The sequence below is a fragment of the Saimiri boliviensis genome, chromosome 7, assembly GCF_048565385.1.
Source record: "Saimiri boliviensis isolate mSaiBol1 chromosome 7, mSaiBol1.pri, whole genome shotgun sequence".
NCBI classification, from domain to species: Eukaryota; Metazoa; Chordata; class Mammalia; order Primates; family Cebidae; genus Saimiri; species Saimiri boliviensis.
In genome coordinates this window covers 126,644,506-126,659,576 of record NC_133455.1, presented here as the reverse complement: position 1 = coordinate 126,659,576, position 15,071 = coordinate 126,644,506, and the positions used below count along the sequence as shown (strand labels likewise).

Below are 15,071 nucleotides of genomic sequence, written 5' to 3'. Positions count from 1 at the left end.
TCCACGTGACCCCTGAGAGCACAGCAGCTTCTGATTCTCCAGCCTATTTTCTTTTCTTGACTGATAAATTTGGGCGTTTCTAGGGAATTCAGAGAAACCAAGGGAAGAGGGGAAGTGCTGGAAAGGCTTGAAAGAGATCATTCTGGGCAGGCTTCTCTCTTTAAATTAAAATCCAGTGTGGGCCCCTCCGTACTTAACATTCCAAATGCTCATTCCAAAAACATTGCCAACAAAGGCAAACACTAGAGCAGTTAAACAGTGCTGCCCTTGGGACTCTCCAAGGGAAAGGCGAATGGATATTCTCCAGGCCCTCCGCTTACTCATCTCTGCCTGTTGTGAAGGCCATCAGGCCAGACGGGGGCATCTGGCAGCAGGACTTAGGCAGATATGAAGTAGCCAGCCACAAGTGTGAAAAGGAAGTGCTAAGACAAACGGCCTTGTCCTGCGGTATCCCTAATGCGCTGTGCTTTCTTCTCCCAAGAACCATCCCTTCTGGTTCCGCTGCATGTACATGCTGATCTGGGGCAAGTTTGTGCTGTACAAATACGTCACCTGTTGGCTGGTCACAGTAAGTAGAAAAGTTGAAACAGGGTCCTATTTAGACAAGCTGTGGGGGCCGGGGTGGGGAGTGGCAGGAGCCCTAACTGACCTATTCCCTCTCAGGAAGGAGTATGCATTTTGACGGGGCTGGGCTTCAATGGCTTTGAAGAAAAGGGCAAGGCAAAGTGGGATGCCTGTGCCAACATGAAGGTGTGGCTCTTTGAAACAAACCCCCGCTTCACTGGCACCATTGCCTCATTCAACATCAACACCAACGCCTGGGTGTCCCGGTGAGCTGCTGGAGGGGAGCCTGGACCCTGGTTCCTTCCTTCCACTGTCTTCCCAGATTGAAGGGCAGAGGGGTACCATGTCACCCCTATGCATCTTTCCCACCTGGGCAGAACCCCATCACTCACACTGACTTTAACCCCCACCCCTACTCCCCTCCTCCAAACTGTTCCTGTCTTATTTGAAAAAAAGGCAAGATATAAAAGTGCCTTGTGCCCTGAGTGTTACTCCAGCTCTGCCGCTGGACTTGCATCCTCCACTGCCCTGTTTATAAACAGCTCTACTTGTTTGTCCCCACCACTAGAGTGTGGGCAGCTTGAGGGGAGTCTGGTTCACCACTGAGCTGAGTATCAGCACTCAGTCTGCTGCTGAACCAAGTGGCTCCTGCTTCCAGCTTCGCCTTGAGTCTGCCTTTCATGTCTAAAATTAATCAGCACTGCCTCCATACCCCTGGGGGGGCTACACGTGGGAGCCCACCAGCACTCCACTCCGATCCTCAGGGTGTGAGGACCCAGAGGCAGGTGGCAGGATGCAAGAACCAGTCAGTTTGAGGGTCACCCCACCCGCCCTTTTCTCCAGCTACTTCTTCAAACGACTCAAGTTCCTTGGAAAGAAAGAACTCTCTCAGGGTCTCTCGTTGCTATTCCTGGCCCTCTGGCATGGCCTGCACTCAGGATACCTGGTCTGCTTCCAGATGGAATTCCTCATTGTTATTGTGGAAAGACAGGTAGGCCTCCAGGGTGGGGGTGAAGGGGAATATGAGGGACAAGACGCTGATGAGCTTCTCTTCCTTCCCCAGGCTGCCAGGCTCATTCAAGAGAGCCCCACCCTGAGCAACCTGGCCGCCATTACTGTCCTCCAGCCCTTCTACTATTTGGTGCAACAGACCATCCACTGGCTTTTTATGGGTTACTCCATGACTGCCTTCTGCCTCTTCACGTGGGACAAATGGCTTAAGGCAAGTGAAGGCCTACCTGCGAGGTTGGGAGGGTCTGACTGCAGCCTTGGGCAGCGAGGGATGCTCCAGGCCGGTCTACTTCAGTGGCCTCTCTCTCCACAGGTGTATAAATCCGTCTATTTCCTTGGTCACATCTTCTTCTTAAGCCTACTATTCATATTGCCTTATGTTCACAAAGCAATGGTGCCAAGGAAAGAGAAGTTAAAGAAGATGGAATAATCCATTTCCCTGGTAAGTAAACACAGCTAAGCTACTACCAGGTTACAGAATAGAACAGACTGGAAAAAAGTAGTATTAGGCATTTGGGTGCACTACAAGGATGAGCCTGGCTACTAAGGGACACAGTAGGGACACTGACTACTGTGATTTACTGAAGCATGCTAGGAAACATCTGGAAAGGCTGCAGACCAGGGACTAGGGGAGTAACTGACCAGCCTTCCAATCACATCTCTTCTTGCAGGTGGCCTATGCGGGACTGGTGCAGAAACTACTTGTCTCCCTTTCACAGCACTCCTTCGCCCCAGAGCACAGAGAACGGAAAAGCCAGGGAGGCGGAAGATCTGATGCTTCCAGCTGTGCCTCTGCTGCCAGCCAAGTCTTCATTTGGGGCCAAAGGGGAAACTTTTTTTGGAGACGGCGTCTCGCTCTTTCGCCCAGGCTGGAGTGCAGTGGCATGATCTCAGCTCACTGCAACCTCCACCTCCCGGGTTCAAGCGATTTTCCTGCCTCAGCCTCCCGAGTAGCTGGGAATACAGGCACGCGCCACCATGCCCAGCTACTTTTCGTATTTTCAGTAGAAATGGGGTTTCACCATGTTGGCCAGGCTGCTCTTGAACTCCTGACCTCAAGTGATCTGCCCACCTCAGCCTCCCAAAGTGCTGGGATTATAGGCGTGAGCCACGGCGCCTGGCCCAAAGGGGAAACTCTTGTGGGAGGAGCGGAGGGACCTACATCTCCCCTCTGGCTCCCCCATGCACGGTTGCCTTATCTCTCCCCCTCTAGCCAGGAATCTGTTGTGTTTTTCTTCTGCCAATTTACTATGATTGTATATGTGCCGCTACCGCCACCCCCCCCATGGGGGGGTGGAGAGGGGTGCAAGGCCCTGCCTGCTCCACTTTTTCTACCTTGAAACTGTATTAGATAAAATCACTTCTGTTTGTTCAGTTTTTCACCACCAGCATTCCTGACTGCTCTTTCACAGTTCTCCATCCCTGCCATGGCTGATAATCAGGGTTCTCTCCTTCAGAACACAGCAATCTAGGAGCTAAAGCCTGCCTTCAAAGCATGGAACCAAACTAACTGTGTAACCTCATGTCTGTCCCTGAAGTCCCAGGGGAACAAACAGTTTTACACCGTTAGATACTTTAGGAATCCCCGAAACAACCAGGTTTGCAAGAGCAGTATTCATAGGATAAACAAATAGCAAGTGGACAGCCTTGGCTCCCCAAACTCCACAGTCTCAGTGCAGAAAGATCATCTTCCAGCAGTCAGCTCAGACCCGGGTCAAAGGATGTGACATCAACAGTTTCTGGTTTCAGAACACGTTCTACTACTGTCAAATGACCCCCCATACTTCCTCAAAGGCTGTGGTAAGTTTTGCACAGGTGAGGGCAGCAGAAAGAGGATAGTTGCTGATGGACACCATCTTCTCTGTATACTCCACACTGACCTAAGGAGAGAACAGTTTTGTCAGCCAACTCTGTCACTCAGCAGCTGTTCGACCCTTCCTTAGGGCAGGAAAACTATAGCTAACCTAATGTTTGAGCTGTGCTGTGTAATATCAAACTCCTACAAAGGATGAAGAAGGTCCTAACTGTGACTATCACAAACATGGCAGCAGTCCTCAGGATGCACCCTGGGGTAGGGTATGGAACCGTCATGTGTCTTCTAGCTCATTGTAAGCATTGCTAAAATGCCTATTGCTCTGGGAATTCTTAAGTACAGCTCTACCAAGAATCTCAGGGTTGAGCCCAGACCTTACCTTACCATGGGCAAAGGCCCCCACCACAAAAACAACAGGGTCACTGCTGGGCACTAGCTCACGCACATCACTGACAACCGGGATGGAAAAAGAAGTGCCAACTTTCATACATCCAACTGGAAAGTGATCTGATACTGGATTCTTAATTACCTAAAGTAAAAAAGAGAAAAGTCAGCCTCAGAAACATTCCCAGAACCAACCTTGAACTAGTAGATTTCAATACCTCACCTTCAAAAGCTTCTGGGGACCATCAGCGGCTCGGACACTGAGCTTGTGTAAAAGCTGAACTAGAAAGGAGAATAAGAGTTCAGAGCTAGATGGAGACCACAGGCCTTCTGTCCAGTCATCGAACAAGGAAAACCCCATAGGTAAGATGGGTTCCCTGTGTGCTTTATATCCAGACTGGACTCCTGAAATGTCAGGAACGAAGAGCTGCCAGGCATATGGCTAGCTGTACAGTGATAGGTTCAGACTCCCATTTTCACTCCGCAGGGAAGCTACTGCGACAACAGGAGAGTGGAGTTTCCATAAACAAAAATAATAGGAGTCCTTGTCCTAGTATTAATCATGTCCTCCCATCTCCACCCTTTAAAAAAGCCCACATTTAGTTCTCCCTTTTCCTCTTCCTCCCTTCTTCTCTACCTCCAAGTTCATTCTGAACTTTGTTCTAAGGCTTCTTACCCATGAGGCCACAAAAGCGGTCAAAGGTTCTGGGAATTCGGGTCTGGGGGTTCACTTCAATCAGAACATTCTTCTGTGTGTGGATATAAACCTGCAGCAAGCCAGCTCGGTTCAGGGGACTATCCATCAGCATCAGCAAGCTCTGACCAAAGCAGAAACCAAGGCATGGTTAAGGCTGAAGAGACCCTTCCATACAGAGACTCAAACAGTTGTGAGCGTTGTCCCTGGAGTTACCTGGTGGGCTATGTCTGGCCGCACTTCCCCGGGGTCCCGTCCATTCTTCAACAATATAGACTTGTGCTTGTCACAGTTGAGTAGCTCGTATGTCTTCCCTACCTGAACAGGGGACATGACCAAAGAACAGCATAAGCTTTGTTACCTAGCCCTGTGATTCTTTAAGTGTGGTACCCAAACCACCAGCAGCACTTGCACCTGGAAACTTGTTAGGCAAATTCTCAGGCCCACTCTAGACCTACTAAACCAGAAACACTTGAGGTGGGGCCCAGCAAGTCCTTCAGGAGATTACTGTGCAGCTATATTTGCACTCCCCAGTAAATGGGTCTTAGAGGGAAACAGGAGGAAGGGCACAACCTTTGACTTCACATTATCTACCAATACACTGGATTTACTTTTTTTTTTTTGAGACGGAGTTTCGCTCTTGTTACCCAGGCTGGAGTTCAATGGCGCGATCTCAGCTCACCGCAACCTCCACCTCCTGGGTTCAGGCAATTCTCCTGCCTCAGCCTCCTGAGTAGCTGGGATTACAGGCATGCGCCACCATGCCCAGCTAATTTTTTGTACTTTTAGTAGAAACGGGGTTTCACCATGTTGACCAGGATAGTCTCCATCTCTTGACCTCGTGATCCACCCGCCTCAGCCTCCCAAAGTGCTGGGACTACAGGCTTGAGCCACCACGCCCGGCTCTGGATTTACTTTTAAAGCCTGTGGCTGTTAGGCAAAGCTAATGAGACATCCTGGAACCAAGCAGGAGTTAGTAGTTAGTGAGCAAGGCTGAATGCTGTGTTTATCGCAGGAGCAGTATGTATGTACTGTCCAAAATATAGTAACTACCCTCAATTTGTTTACATCAAACATGGCACTAAGTGAAGAGCTGCAAATCTGAACAGGAAGAAGTGTGAAAATACTAATGATGCAGGAGGCAATTAAAAAAAAAAAACTCTCAGAAGTAAAATGAGGGGTTACTCCCAGTTTTTTTTTGTTGTTGTTTTTTGTTTTGTTTTTTTCTTGAGACGGAGTTTCGCCCTTGTTACCCAGACTGGAGTGCAATGGCGCGATCTCGGCTCGGCGCGATCTCGGCTCACCGCAACCTCCGCCTCCTGGGGTCAGGCAATTCTCCTGCCTCAGCCTCCTGAGTAGCTGGGATTACAGGCACGTGCCACCATGCCCAGCTAATTTTTTGCACTTTTAGTAGAGACGGGGTTTCACCATGTTGACCAGGATGGTCTCGATCTCTCGACCTCGTGATCCACCCGCCTCGGCCTCCCAAAGTGCTGGGATTACAGGCTTGAGCCACCGCGCCCGGCGCACTCCCAGTTTTAAGATTGGCATGAGGGTGGGACATGGTGGCTCACACCTGTAATACCAGCGCTTTAGGAGGCTGAGGCAGGCAGATCACTTAAGGTCAGGAGTTCAAGACCAGCCTGGGCAACATGGTGAAACCTCGTCTATACGAAAAATACAAAAACTAGCTGGGCATGGTGGCGCACGCCTGTAGTCTCAGCCTCTTGGGAGGCTGAGGTAGAAGGATGGCTCGAGCCCTGGAGACGGAGGAGACTGCACGACTGCACTCCTGCCTGGGTGACAGGGCAAGACCCTGTCTCAAAAAAAAAAAAAAAAAAAAAAAGGCTGGGTGCAGTGGCTCACGCCTGTAATCCCAGGACTTTGGGAGGCCGAGGCGGACGGATCACGAGATCAGGAGATCGACACCACAGTGGCCAACATAGTGAAACCCCCGTCTCTACCAAAAATACAAAAAAATTAGCCTGGCATGGTGGTGGCGTGCGCCTACACTCCCAGCTACTCAGGAGGCTAGGGCAGGAGAATCGCCTGAACCGGGAGGTGGAGGATGCAGTTAGCCGACATCGCGCCACTGCATTTCAGCCTAGGCGACAGAGCGAGACTCCGTCTCAAAAAAAATAAAGAAAGAAAATGAGTATTACCATCCCAGGATATCAAATCAACAGACAGCCAACCAAGCCACCTTTCTCCAAAGCATTTTTCACCCCTTTCTGCTTTCTCCATCCACTCTGAGCCCCTCACCCTCATTCCACGGAGTCCCAACCTGCGATTTACTAGTTCTCCACTTCCTTTCCCAAACTACCTTGACTGTCTCCAGACTGGCCCCTTCCAGCACCACAATAAGCCTACGGCCTCCGATCTTGTTTCCTGCCCCGACTCGGGGCCGCTTGGGGGCCACAGCATCCCAGTCGTCAGCCTGCTCCCCACCGCTTCGTTCACGAGGCTTGAATCCACCACTGGGCGCGGCCATCTTGCAACCAGACCGGAAGTTGCGCTAGCACTCGTGAAGCAGAACCCCGCGGGTTTTAATCACAAATTTCCTTCCGGCTGCCATTTTGAAAGTGGGCTTGGAAATGGCGATGACTTGCTGTCTTGCGCTGCCCTCCCTGGGAGGGCAGCCTTCCAGAAAGGGGCGGAACTTCCGGACGCGCGATTCCTGTGCGCGAAGTTTGGGTCCGTAGTGGGCTCAGGGGGAGGGTTTGGAAGGGAGCGCACTTCCGGTGCCCTTTCTTTCCCCAGCATTACGGGTCCGAACCCTCGTGTGAAGGGTGCAGTACCTAAGCTGGAGGCGGGTGGAGGCGGGCCGGCACCCCCTTCTCACTTCTGGTGCCTCCAGCCTCAAGATTAGACATGGCCCAGAACTTGAAGGACTTGGCGGGACGGCTGCCCGCCGGGCCCCGGGGCATGGGCACCGCGCTGAAGCTGCTGCTGGGGGCCGGCGCCGTGGCCTATGGGGTCCGCGAATCCGTGTTCACCGGTGAGCCACCTTCGCCCGCTCGCCGGACCCTTCCAGTCCCTCCCGCAAACCCCTTGCCGTGTCTTACCCGGTCCCCGCGCCCCACCGGAGTCCGGCACTTACTCTGAGCAGCGGCCTGGCCTGATCTCCACCCCTCTCCCCACAGTGGAAGGCGGGCACAGAGCCATCTTCTTCAATCGGATCGGTGGAGTGCAGCAGGACACTATCCTGGCCGAGGGCCTTCACTTCAGGTAATGGCGGCCAGAGCCGACCGACCCTGACCTTTCACCTTTGACGCCGACCCAGCAGTGGCTATAGTCGGACGTGCAACGGGATTCAGCGCTGCTCTTTTCCCTCCTCATCCCGGCTCCCAGGACAGTGGGTGCTGCGCCAACCTCCAGCCGTACATAAACTGTTGCTTTCCAGAGGGCCAAGAGAATCTCTCCTTGTCTGTGGTCATGGGGAGGAGCAGGCCAAAAAACACGTGGTGAGGGGAAACCGGGCAAAGCTAGTGAAACTGTGGTCTCTCTTTTTTTTCTCCCCTCCCCACCACCACCTGCCCCTTGAGAGGGAGTCTTGCTCTATCGCCCAGGCTGGAGTGCAGTGGCGCCATCTCTGCTCACTGCAGCCTCCGCCTCCTGGGTTCAAATGATTCTCCTGCCTCAGCCTCACGAGTAGGTGGGATTACAGGTGCCCACCACCACGCCCGGCTAATTTTTGTATTTTAGTAGAGACGGGGTTTCACTACGTAGGTCAGGCTGGTCTCGAACTCCTGACCTCAAATGATCTGCCCTCCTCGGCCTCCCAAAGTGCTGGGATTACAGGCGTGAGCCACTGCAGCCTCTTAAAACCTATTTCTGTCCCCTCCAGGATCCCCTGGTTCCAGTACCCCATTATCTATGACATTCGGGCCAGACCTCGAAAAATCTCCTCCCCAACAGGCTCCAAAGGTAGGTCTGAGCACTTGGTAATCACATGGCAGGTGGGATGATCAAAGAATTATATCTGCTGTTGCATCCACTAGTACATTCTGTTCTGGAGAAGTTTGTCTCCACTCTTGACTAGTTCACCTGTTCTCCTAGACCATACATAGAAGCTGTGCTTTGAGTTCCCCGGACCTCTTCCTCCTTCTCACCCACACATACACACACACACCCACTGAGTTAGGTAGCTCACCAGTAACCTGTAATGTACGTTGTTTTTTTTTTTGAAACGGAGTTTCGCTCGTTACCCAGGCTGGAGTGCAATGGTGCGATCTCCGCCTCCTGGGTTCAAGCAATTCTCCTGCCTCAGCCTCCTGAGTAGCTGGGATTACAGGCACGTGCCACCATGCCCAGCTAATTTTTTGTATTTTTAGTAGAGACAGGGTTTCACCATGTTGACCAGGATGGTCTCGATCTCTTAACCTCGTGATCCACCCGCCTCGGCCTCCCAAAGTGCTGGGATTGCAGGCATGAGCCACCGCGCCCGGCCATAACGTACTTCTTTGTACTATACCTAGTGCTGGTCACTTACTCATTTTACTAGGCTGGGCGCTGGGAATAAAAGATTCATAGAACACGCTCTTGTCCCCCAAATCCTTACAGGAAACATGATTATGGTACAACATAAAAGCACCCACTTTAGAGGTTGCACAGAGTACAGAGGGGAAAAGAGGGGTCAGCTCTGCTGGTGACAGGGTTGCAGTTCAAGGATTCACAGTAGGTGAAGATGCATTTCATCCGTGCTGTGTCACGTCTTCCTTGTGTCAACCTGATTAACTCTCCTCCCCCTAGGGTAGTGCCAGGCTGTACCTCATTGCACAGGGCATAGAGGGAGGCACATGGAGGAGAAAGTGCTTGGGAAAGGGTGTTTGGCCTTGACCAGCCACTGCTGACCTCAATCTCAGACCTGCAGATGGTGAATATCTCCCTGCGAGTGCTGTCTCGACCCAATGCTCAGGAGCTTCCTAGCATGTACCAGCGCCTAGGGCTAGACTACGAGGAACGAGTGTTGCCGTCCATTGTCAACGAGGTGCTCAAGAGTGTGGTGGCCAAGTTCAATGCCTCACAGCTCATCACCCAGCGCGCCCAGGTCTGACTTCCACCACCGTCTGCATGGTGTCAGCCTTTCCCTCCTAGGTCCAGGGTATTGGGAATTAGGAAAGGCAGCTTATTAGCAACGGATTGTCACCCTACTGCCATTTCCACCTAAAAGCTGTGCTAATTGCCGCTGTGAAATAAGGAGAGCCAGCGTTAGAACTCGATAGCACTCGGTGTTAGGAAGCATGGAGGGAAATGGCCAAGTCTTGGCTTTTCCTGCACCTGTTTCAGCAGAGGCTTATGTTACAGGTTTGCCCAACAGGAAGATAATGCAATTCGTGTTGTATTGGGGAGAGTGAAGGATTAGGGGTCACTGTGAGCTGTAACAGTCCTGTCATCTCTCTAAGATGTCTCATCTGTTGCATGAAATGATTGAATCAAGTCCCTTCCAACTCAGATGTTGTGGTAAAGCACTGAGGAAGGGTTGATGAGTTTTCTGCCATTCTCAGAGGATCTGGTGTTCAGATGATCACACAACACAACCTTCCTTTCAGTTCTCCAGTCCCCTCAAATCACCCTGCCCTTTCCCTCCTAACCCTTCCCCCCAGGTATCCCTGCTGATCCGCCGGGAGCTGACAGAGAGGGCCAAGGATTTCAGCCTCATCCTGGATGATGTAGCCATCACAGAGCTGAGCTTTAGCCGAGAGTACACAGCTGCTGTAGAAGCCAAACAAGTGGGTGAGTCGCAGGAGCACTGGGGCGAGGGCTTCCAAGGTGCAGGAGGAGGAGAGACTCCATGAAGGGGGCTCCTGACCCAGGACTGGGTCTACCTGTCTTTCTCCCACCACAGCCCAGCAGGAGGCCCAGCGGGCCCAGTTCTTGGTAGAAAAAGCGAAGCAGGAACAGCGGCAGAAGATCGTGCAGGCCGAGGGTGAGGCCGAGGCAGCCAAGATGATATCTTTCTGCTGGAGAGATCTCAGCCCAGCCCCTAGGGCACCTGCGTTCCCCATCCTCCTTCATGGGCAGGCTGATGAGACTAAGGCGAATGCGATTCCGTGCCCTCCAGCCCTTGGCTCCTTCTCGGGGGTGGGGACTACAGATGAGATCTGAAATCTTGGTGGGGGTAGCTGAGGCCTGACTCCCCACTGTAAGGCCAGATCAATAGCATTGCTGGCCTTGCCTTCATTTCCGCTGCTGCCCCCAGTTCCTGGCAGCAGCCTACAGGGAGGCCCACAGGTGGGGTCCAAGGTAGAGCTGGGCACAAGTCACCTGAGCGCAACCTTGGATCTGACAGCCCAGAGGAGGACTGCAGCAAGGGAGTGTGGTAAGGATGGGGCCAGGGATTGAGGCCTGCCCTTGTGTGAACCTTAACTCTAACTCACCTTGGAGAAGCTCTGAGCAAGAACCCTGGCTACATCAAACTTCGCAAGATCCGGGCAGCCCAGAATATCTCCAAGACGGTGAGTGTCAGCCCGGCATCTCTGATGGGCTGCTTTGTGAGAGAAAGTGCTTTCAGTTGCCGGGCGCGGTGGCTCAAACCTGTAATCCCAGCACTTTGGGAGGCCGAGGCGGGTGGATCACGAGGTCGAGAGATCGAGACCATCCTGGTCAACATGGTGAAACCCCGTCTCTACTAAAAATACAAAAAATTAGCTGGGCGTGGTGGCGCGTGCCTGTAATCCCAGCTACTGAGGAGGCTGAGGCAGGAGAATTGCCTGAACCCAGGAGGCGGAGGTTGCAGTGAGCCGAGATCGCGCCATTGCACTCCAGCCTGGGTAACAAGAGCGAAACTCCGTCTCAAAAAAAAAAAAAAAAAATCAGTTAATTAGGCCGGGCGCGGTGGCTCAAGCCTGTAATCCCAGCACTTTGGGAGGCCGAGGCGGGTGGATCACGAGGTCGAGAGATCGAGACCATCCTGGTCAACATGGTGAAACCCCGTCTCTACTAAAAATACAAAAAATTAGCTGGACATGGTGGCGCGTGCCTGTAATCCCAGCTACTCAGGAGGCTGAGGCAGGAGAATTGCCTGAACCCAGGAGGCGGAGGTTGCGGTGAGCCGAGATCGCGCCATTGCACTCCAGCCTGGGTAACAAGAGCGAAACTCCATCTCAAAAAAAAAAAAGAAAAAAAAAAAAAAAAAAAAAAAAAAAAAAAAAAAAGAAAGTGCTTTCAGTTAAGGCACATGGAAGTGAGGGAATTCGAATCTTGCTTATTCGGGTTTCTACTCAGATTGGCATCTCTAGCTGGGTGCAGTGGCTCATGCCTGTAATCCCAGCAGTTTGGGAGGCCAAGGCCGGCACATAACCTGAGGTCAGGAGCGCAAGACCACCCTGGCCAACGTGGTGAAACCCTATCTCTACTAAAAGTACACCAAAAAAATGAGCCAGGCGTGGTGGCATGCAGCTGTAATCCCAGCTAGCTACTTAGGATGCTGTGGCAGGAGAATCACTTGAACCTGGGAGGCAGAGGTTGTAGTGAGCTGAGATGGTGCCACTATACTCTAGCCTCGGTGACAGAGCAATACTGTCGTGAAAAAAAAAAAATCTGCTTCTCTGCATCTTTTCCCCTCATCAAGAATGATTCCTCTGAGTTCCCTAACCTTTTGTTCTTGCCTCTTTTATGGTGCTAAGAATCATAGCTGCTGCTCACCACTCTGGATCCCTGAACAAGAGCAGAAACCATGTTTTATTCATGGCTGTATCCCTGCCCCAGCCCACATGTGTTCCATTAAGTGGCTACTGAATTGCAAGGATCGGAATTGAGGTCTTTGCTTAACGTAAGCATCTGTCTTCTCTCCCGCCCTGTAGATCGCCACATCACAGAATCGCATCTATCTCACTGCTGACAACCTTGTGCTGAACCTACAGGATGAAAGTTTCACCCGGTGAGAGATACGGCCACACAGTGGGGCGTCACAAGGAGAGCGTGGGACTTGAGTCTCGTTCTTGGGCTCTGGAGCCTGCCACAGCTGTTCATAAGGCTCTGCGAGACACTGAACCAAAATGAGAAAAGGGAGTGGTTGGCGGTTTTGATCCTGCATCGCACAGGATTGAGTTTATGAGATCGAATAGGATTATTCACATAAGAAGCACTTTAATCGTAAAGTTTTTATCTACCCGAGAAGTGATGAAAGGTGGTACTCAGTTTTCTTACTCAAGAGCCCTAAAACTGCTCAGATGCATGGAGGGATGTTAGGGAAGGAGACGAGAAATAGCAGTGGCCATGAGAACACACCGCCTCCTTTCATGAGCCTGAGATTCCTGGCTGCCAGTCCTGTTTGTCTTTTCTCCTGGGAGCAAAGGAGGGTTCAGAGCTGAGTGGGGCCTGAAGCTGTCAATTAACATGTGCATTTCTCTTCTCTGTTTCCTGTTCATCTGGTGATCTGGCACCACAGAGGAAGGTAAGTTGTTGCTGTGTCCTTGTTCCTGTGGGGTCCTGCAGGCCACCTTCTCCCAATATCTGCCTTCTACCCCGCTGCCTTTCCCACCTCCCCACAGACAAACCCTCAATGGGGCAGGAGGGTCGTTGAGGGAATGGCCCAGCGTCCTGCCTCTCACATTTATGTCCCTAATAATGTCATCTGTCTTTCCTACAGTGACAGCCTCATCAAGGGTAAGAAATGAGCCTAGGCACCGAGAACTCCATCCCCAGAGGAAGTGGGTCTGCTTCTCCTATTTTTGAGGAGCCAGCCTGGGGTCCAGCACAGCCCTACCCCACCCCAGTATCATGCGATGGTCCCCCGCACCCATCCCCCAAACCCCTCTTGGATTAAGGAAGACTGAAGACCAGCCCCTTTTCTGGGGAGTTACTTTCCTCCTCCCTCTGTCGGCCGGGGACAGCGTGTGATTTCTGTGATTTCCTACAGTGTTGTTCCCTCCCTCGAGGCTGGGAGGAGATACCACCAACCCAGGAATTCTCAATAAATTTTTATTACTTAAGCTCAAGTCAAGGCTTCACATGGTCATGAGCAGCACGCATGCGCAGTCACATAGGCACTACTGGGGCTGTCTGTGTCTGCCAGCAGAGGGCGCAAGAGACTCTGGCTGGGGCAGCTAAGGGGAAGCAGGGCCTGGGCTCCAAAGCGACCTAAGCCGGGAAGGCTGGCCCTGGGGGCTAGAGGCCCAGCTGCACTCTTCACCCCACCCTCCATTCTCCCACATCACCCATCGTTTTAGGGCGGGAGCAGCTGTGGCTTTGCTGAGCCAGATTAAAAATCTGATGACCCCAACAGGATCTGCTTCCTTGGTAGCAGGGTTCCATGTGGCTCTGGGGAGCCTGCCTGTGCCTAGAAGCCCAGTGGATCGCACGGCCTGATGTAGGCCACCAGACTCCATTTGTCACCAGGCGTGAGGAGCTACTTGCTAGTAGGGCTCTCTGTGGAGGTGGGGTTGTCACTCTGGGGCCAACAGAACAGGTGCCTGTTGAGCCCATAGATAAGCTGACACTTCTTACCAAGACAGCCCTTCCTGAGTCTCAAGCACCAAAGAAACAAAGTCACCGTTTATACCTGAGTCTCCCACTATTGCCCATTTCCCATTCCTCCGGGGAGACAAGGAAAGTTTAGAACTCTAAGACGAAACCCAGAGGCAAAGTATGTACAGGAACTACCAAATGCAGATAGGGCCGCAGGTGGATCTGAACAGAGGGACTGAGTTAATCTGCTTCGATTTTTAGGATGTTTTTCTCTGCTTAGGGTTGAGTATCACGAAAGACGAAGCCGATGCCGCAGCCCCAGTCCTGAGTTACTGTGCGGCTAAGATCAACAATAGGACAAAAGACGGCTCAAGTGACCTGGATCAATCTTCCTCATGTTCCTAGTCACACTTTATTTATTTCACATTCCCAAGGCGGGAAGTCAGTGGAGGTGCCTGGGGAACCAGTGTTTCCAAATCTTGCTGCAGCTGTAGAGGCAGCCATTTTGTCTCCTTCCCATTGTTCCCCTTTGCCTAGTGACCCATCCCCCATCCGGAGGGGTAAAGGTCAGAGGTCGTTGGTCAGTAGGCCTCCATGGTCTTCAGGGCTCCCTGAAAGACTGCCGAAAGAACCGACCCGGGGGCCATCTTTACCAGACAGTGTTAGGAGCTTCACAATTAGACCATCCAACACTGTACTGGAAGATGGACCCAGGGCCGGCCAATGGAGAGCTACGGCGAGAATGCTCCAGCTGCTGCAGGGACCCTGGCCACAGGCCAGGTGAGGCCTCCTGAGAGGGGGCGAGCCAATCCCAAGCTCAAGGTCGACTGTGGGTTCTGGATCCACTAGGTGACAAATCGCACTGGGTGGGAGGAGGGGCCGGGGCCCATTGTGTCCCTGAGTGGCAGCCAGCCAACGAGAGCCACCCCTGGTGCCGCGCTCGCCGCCGCAGACTAGGGGCTGCTGAGGGGCGTGGGAAGTGGGGAGGGGGCTGCAGCCAGCTAAGGCTTGGGGACCTGACTCGGTGGATGTCGCTGACACAGGGACAGGGGCCTCCATCATTACCCGGCAGTATTAGAGACTCCCAACCGCACCCAAACACTGCTGGGTAAGACGAGGGCCCCCACCCAGCCTGCCCACCTTGGGTCAGGAAGCTTCAGGCCCAGGTCCCCTGCGGAGAAGCTGCAGATCCCT

At 52.5% G+C, this 15,071-nt stretch overlaps 3 protein-coding genes and 1 non-coding gene across 8 annotated transcripts in view; 3 read left to right on the top strand and 1 right to left on the bottom strand.

Annotated features, from left to right (window-relative positions):
* Positions 1-2,963, top strand: part of LPCAT3 (lysophosphatidylcholine acyltransferase 3) — a 46,519-nt gene extending 43,556 nt beyond the window's left edge. Inside the window, exons 8-13 of one of the 4 annotated variants that reach the window (XM_003944876.4) lie at positions 482-568; positions 664-830; positions 1,408-1,555; positions 1,628-1,786; positions 1,889-2,017; positions 2,247-2,963. In XM_003944876.4, coding sequence (XP_003944925.1) covers positions 482-568; positions 664-830; positions 1,408-1,555; positions 1,628-1,786; positions 1,889-2,005 — 678 coding nt within the window. In that variant the 3' untranslated portion in view covers positions 2,006-2,017; positions 2,247-2,963. Of the gene's footprint in view, positions 1-481; positions 569-663; positions 831-1,407; positions 2,018-2,246 lie in introns of all 4 variants that reach the window. The other 3 variants (XM_074403448.1, XM_010332886.3, XM_074403447.1) reach the window with 3 other exon arrangements.
* A 207-nt stretch (positions 2,964-3,170) lies between these two features.
* On the bottom strand, positions 3,171-7,645 carry EMG1 (EMG1 N1-specific pseudouridine methyltransferase). 2 transcript variants are annotated; one of them, XM_074403450.1, is made up of 6 exons: positions 7,567-7,645; positions 4,683-4,784; positions 4,449-4,590; positions 3,996-4,054; positions 3,768-3,917; positions 3,171-3,455 (listed from the first exon to the last, which is right to left on the bottom strand). In XM_074403450.1, exons 3-6 carry the CDS (start codon positions 4,579-4,581, stop codon positions 3,342-3,344), a joined length of 456 nt encoding a protein of 151 aa, XP_074259551.1. In that variant the 5' UTR covers positions 4,582-4,590; positions 4,683-4,784; positions 7,567-7,645; the 3' UTR covers positions 3,171-3,341. The 2 variants fall into 2 exon arrangements, with proteins under 2 accessions (XP_074259551.1, XP_003944932.1); XM_003944883.4 differs by lacking the exon at positions 7,567-7,645 and adding an exon at positions 6,790-7,093.
* PHB2 (prohibitin 2) lies at positions 7,151-13,408 on the top strand. Its single transcript, XM_074403449.1, has 8 exons — positions 7,151-7,464; positions 7,610-7,694; positions 8,314-8,393; positions 9,332-9,516; positions 10,073-10,202; positions 10,315-10,418; positions 10,847-10,924; positions 12,272-13,408. Exons 1-8 carry the CDS (start codon positions 7,338-7,340, stop codon positions 12,350-12,352), a joined length of 870 nt encoding a protein of 289 aa, XP_074259550.1. The 5' UTR covers positions 7,151-7,337; the 3' UTR covers positions 12,353-13,408.
* Positions 10,488-10,757, top strand: LOC120360822 (small nucleolar RNA U89). The gene has a single exon (XR_005577239.1). It is a non-coding gene; the product is annotated as a small nucleolar RNA U89 (small nucleolar RNA).
* Positions 13,409-15,071: the final 1,663 nt, after the last annotated feature.

Bases quoted from the DNA above. Each gene is read 5' to 3' on its own strand.
- PHB2 (XM_074403449.1), top strand. From the start codon at position 7,338: ATGGCCCAGAACTTGAAGGACTTGGCGGGACGGCTGCCCGCCGGGCCC. The intron at 10,419-10,846 runs ATATCTTTCTGC...ACTCTAACTCAC, and splicing joins AGGCCGAGGCAGCCAAGATG to CTTGGAGAAGCTCTGAGCAA. The intron at 10,925-12,271 runs GTGAGTGTCAGC...CCCGCCCTGTAG, and splicing joins CCCAGAATATCTCCAAGACG to ATCGCCACATCACAGAATCG.
- EMG1 (XM_003944883.4), bottom strand. From the start codon at position 6,957: ATGGCCGCGCCCAGTGGTGGATTCAAGCCTCGTGAACGAAGCGGTGGG. The intron at 4,785-6,789 runs GTAGTTTGGGAA...TCCCCTGTTCAG, and splicing joins CCAGTCTGGAGACAGTCAAG to GTAGGGAAGACATACGAGCT. The intron at 3,918-3,995 runs GTGAGGTATTGA...TTTTTACTTTAG, and splicing joins GTCCCCAGAAGCTTTTGAAG to GTAATTAAGAATCCAGTATC.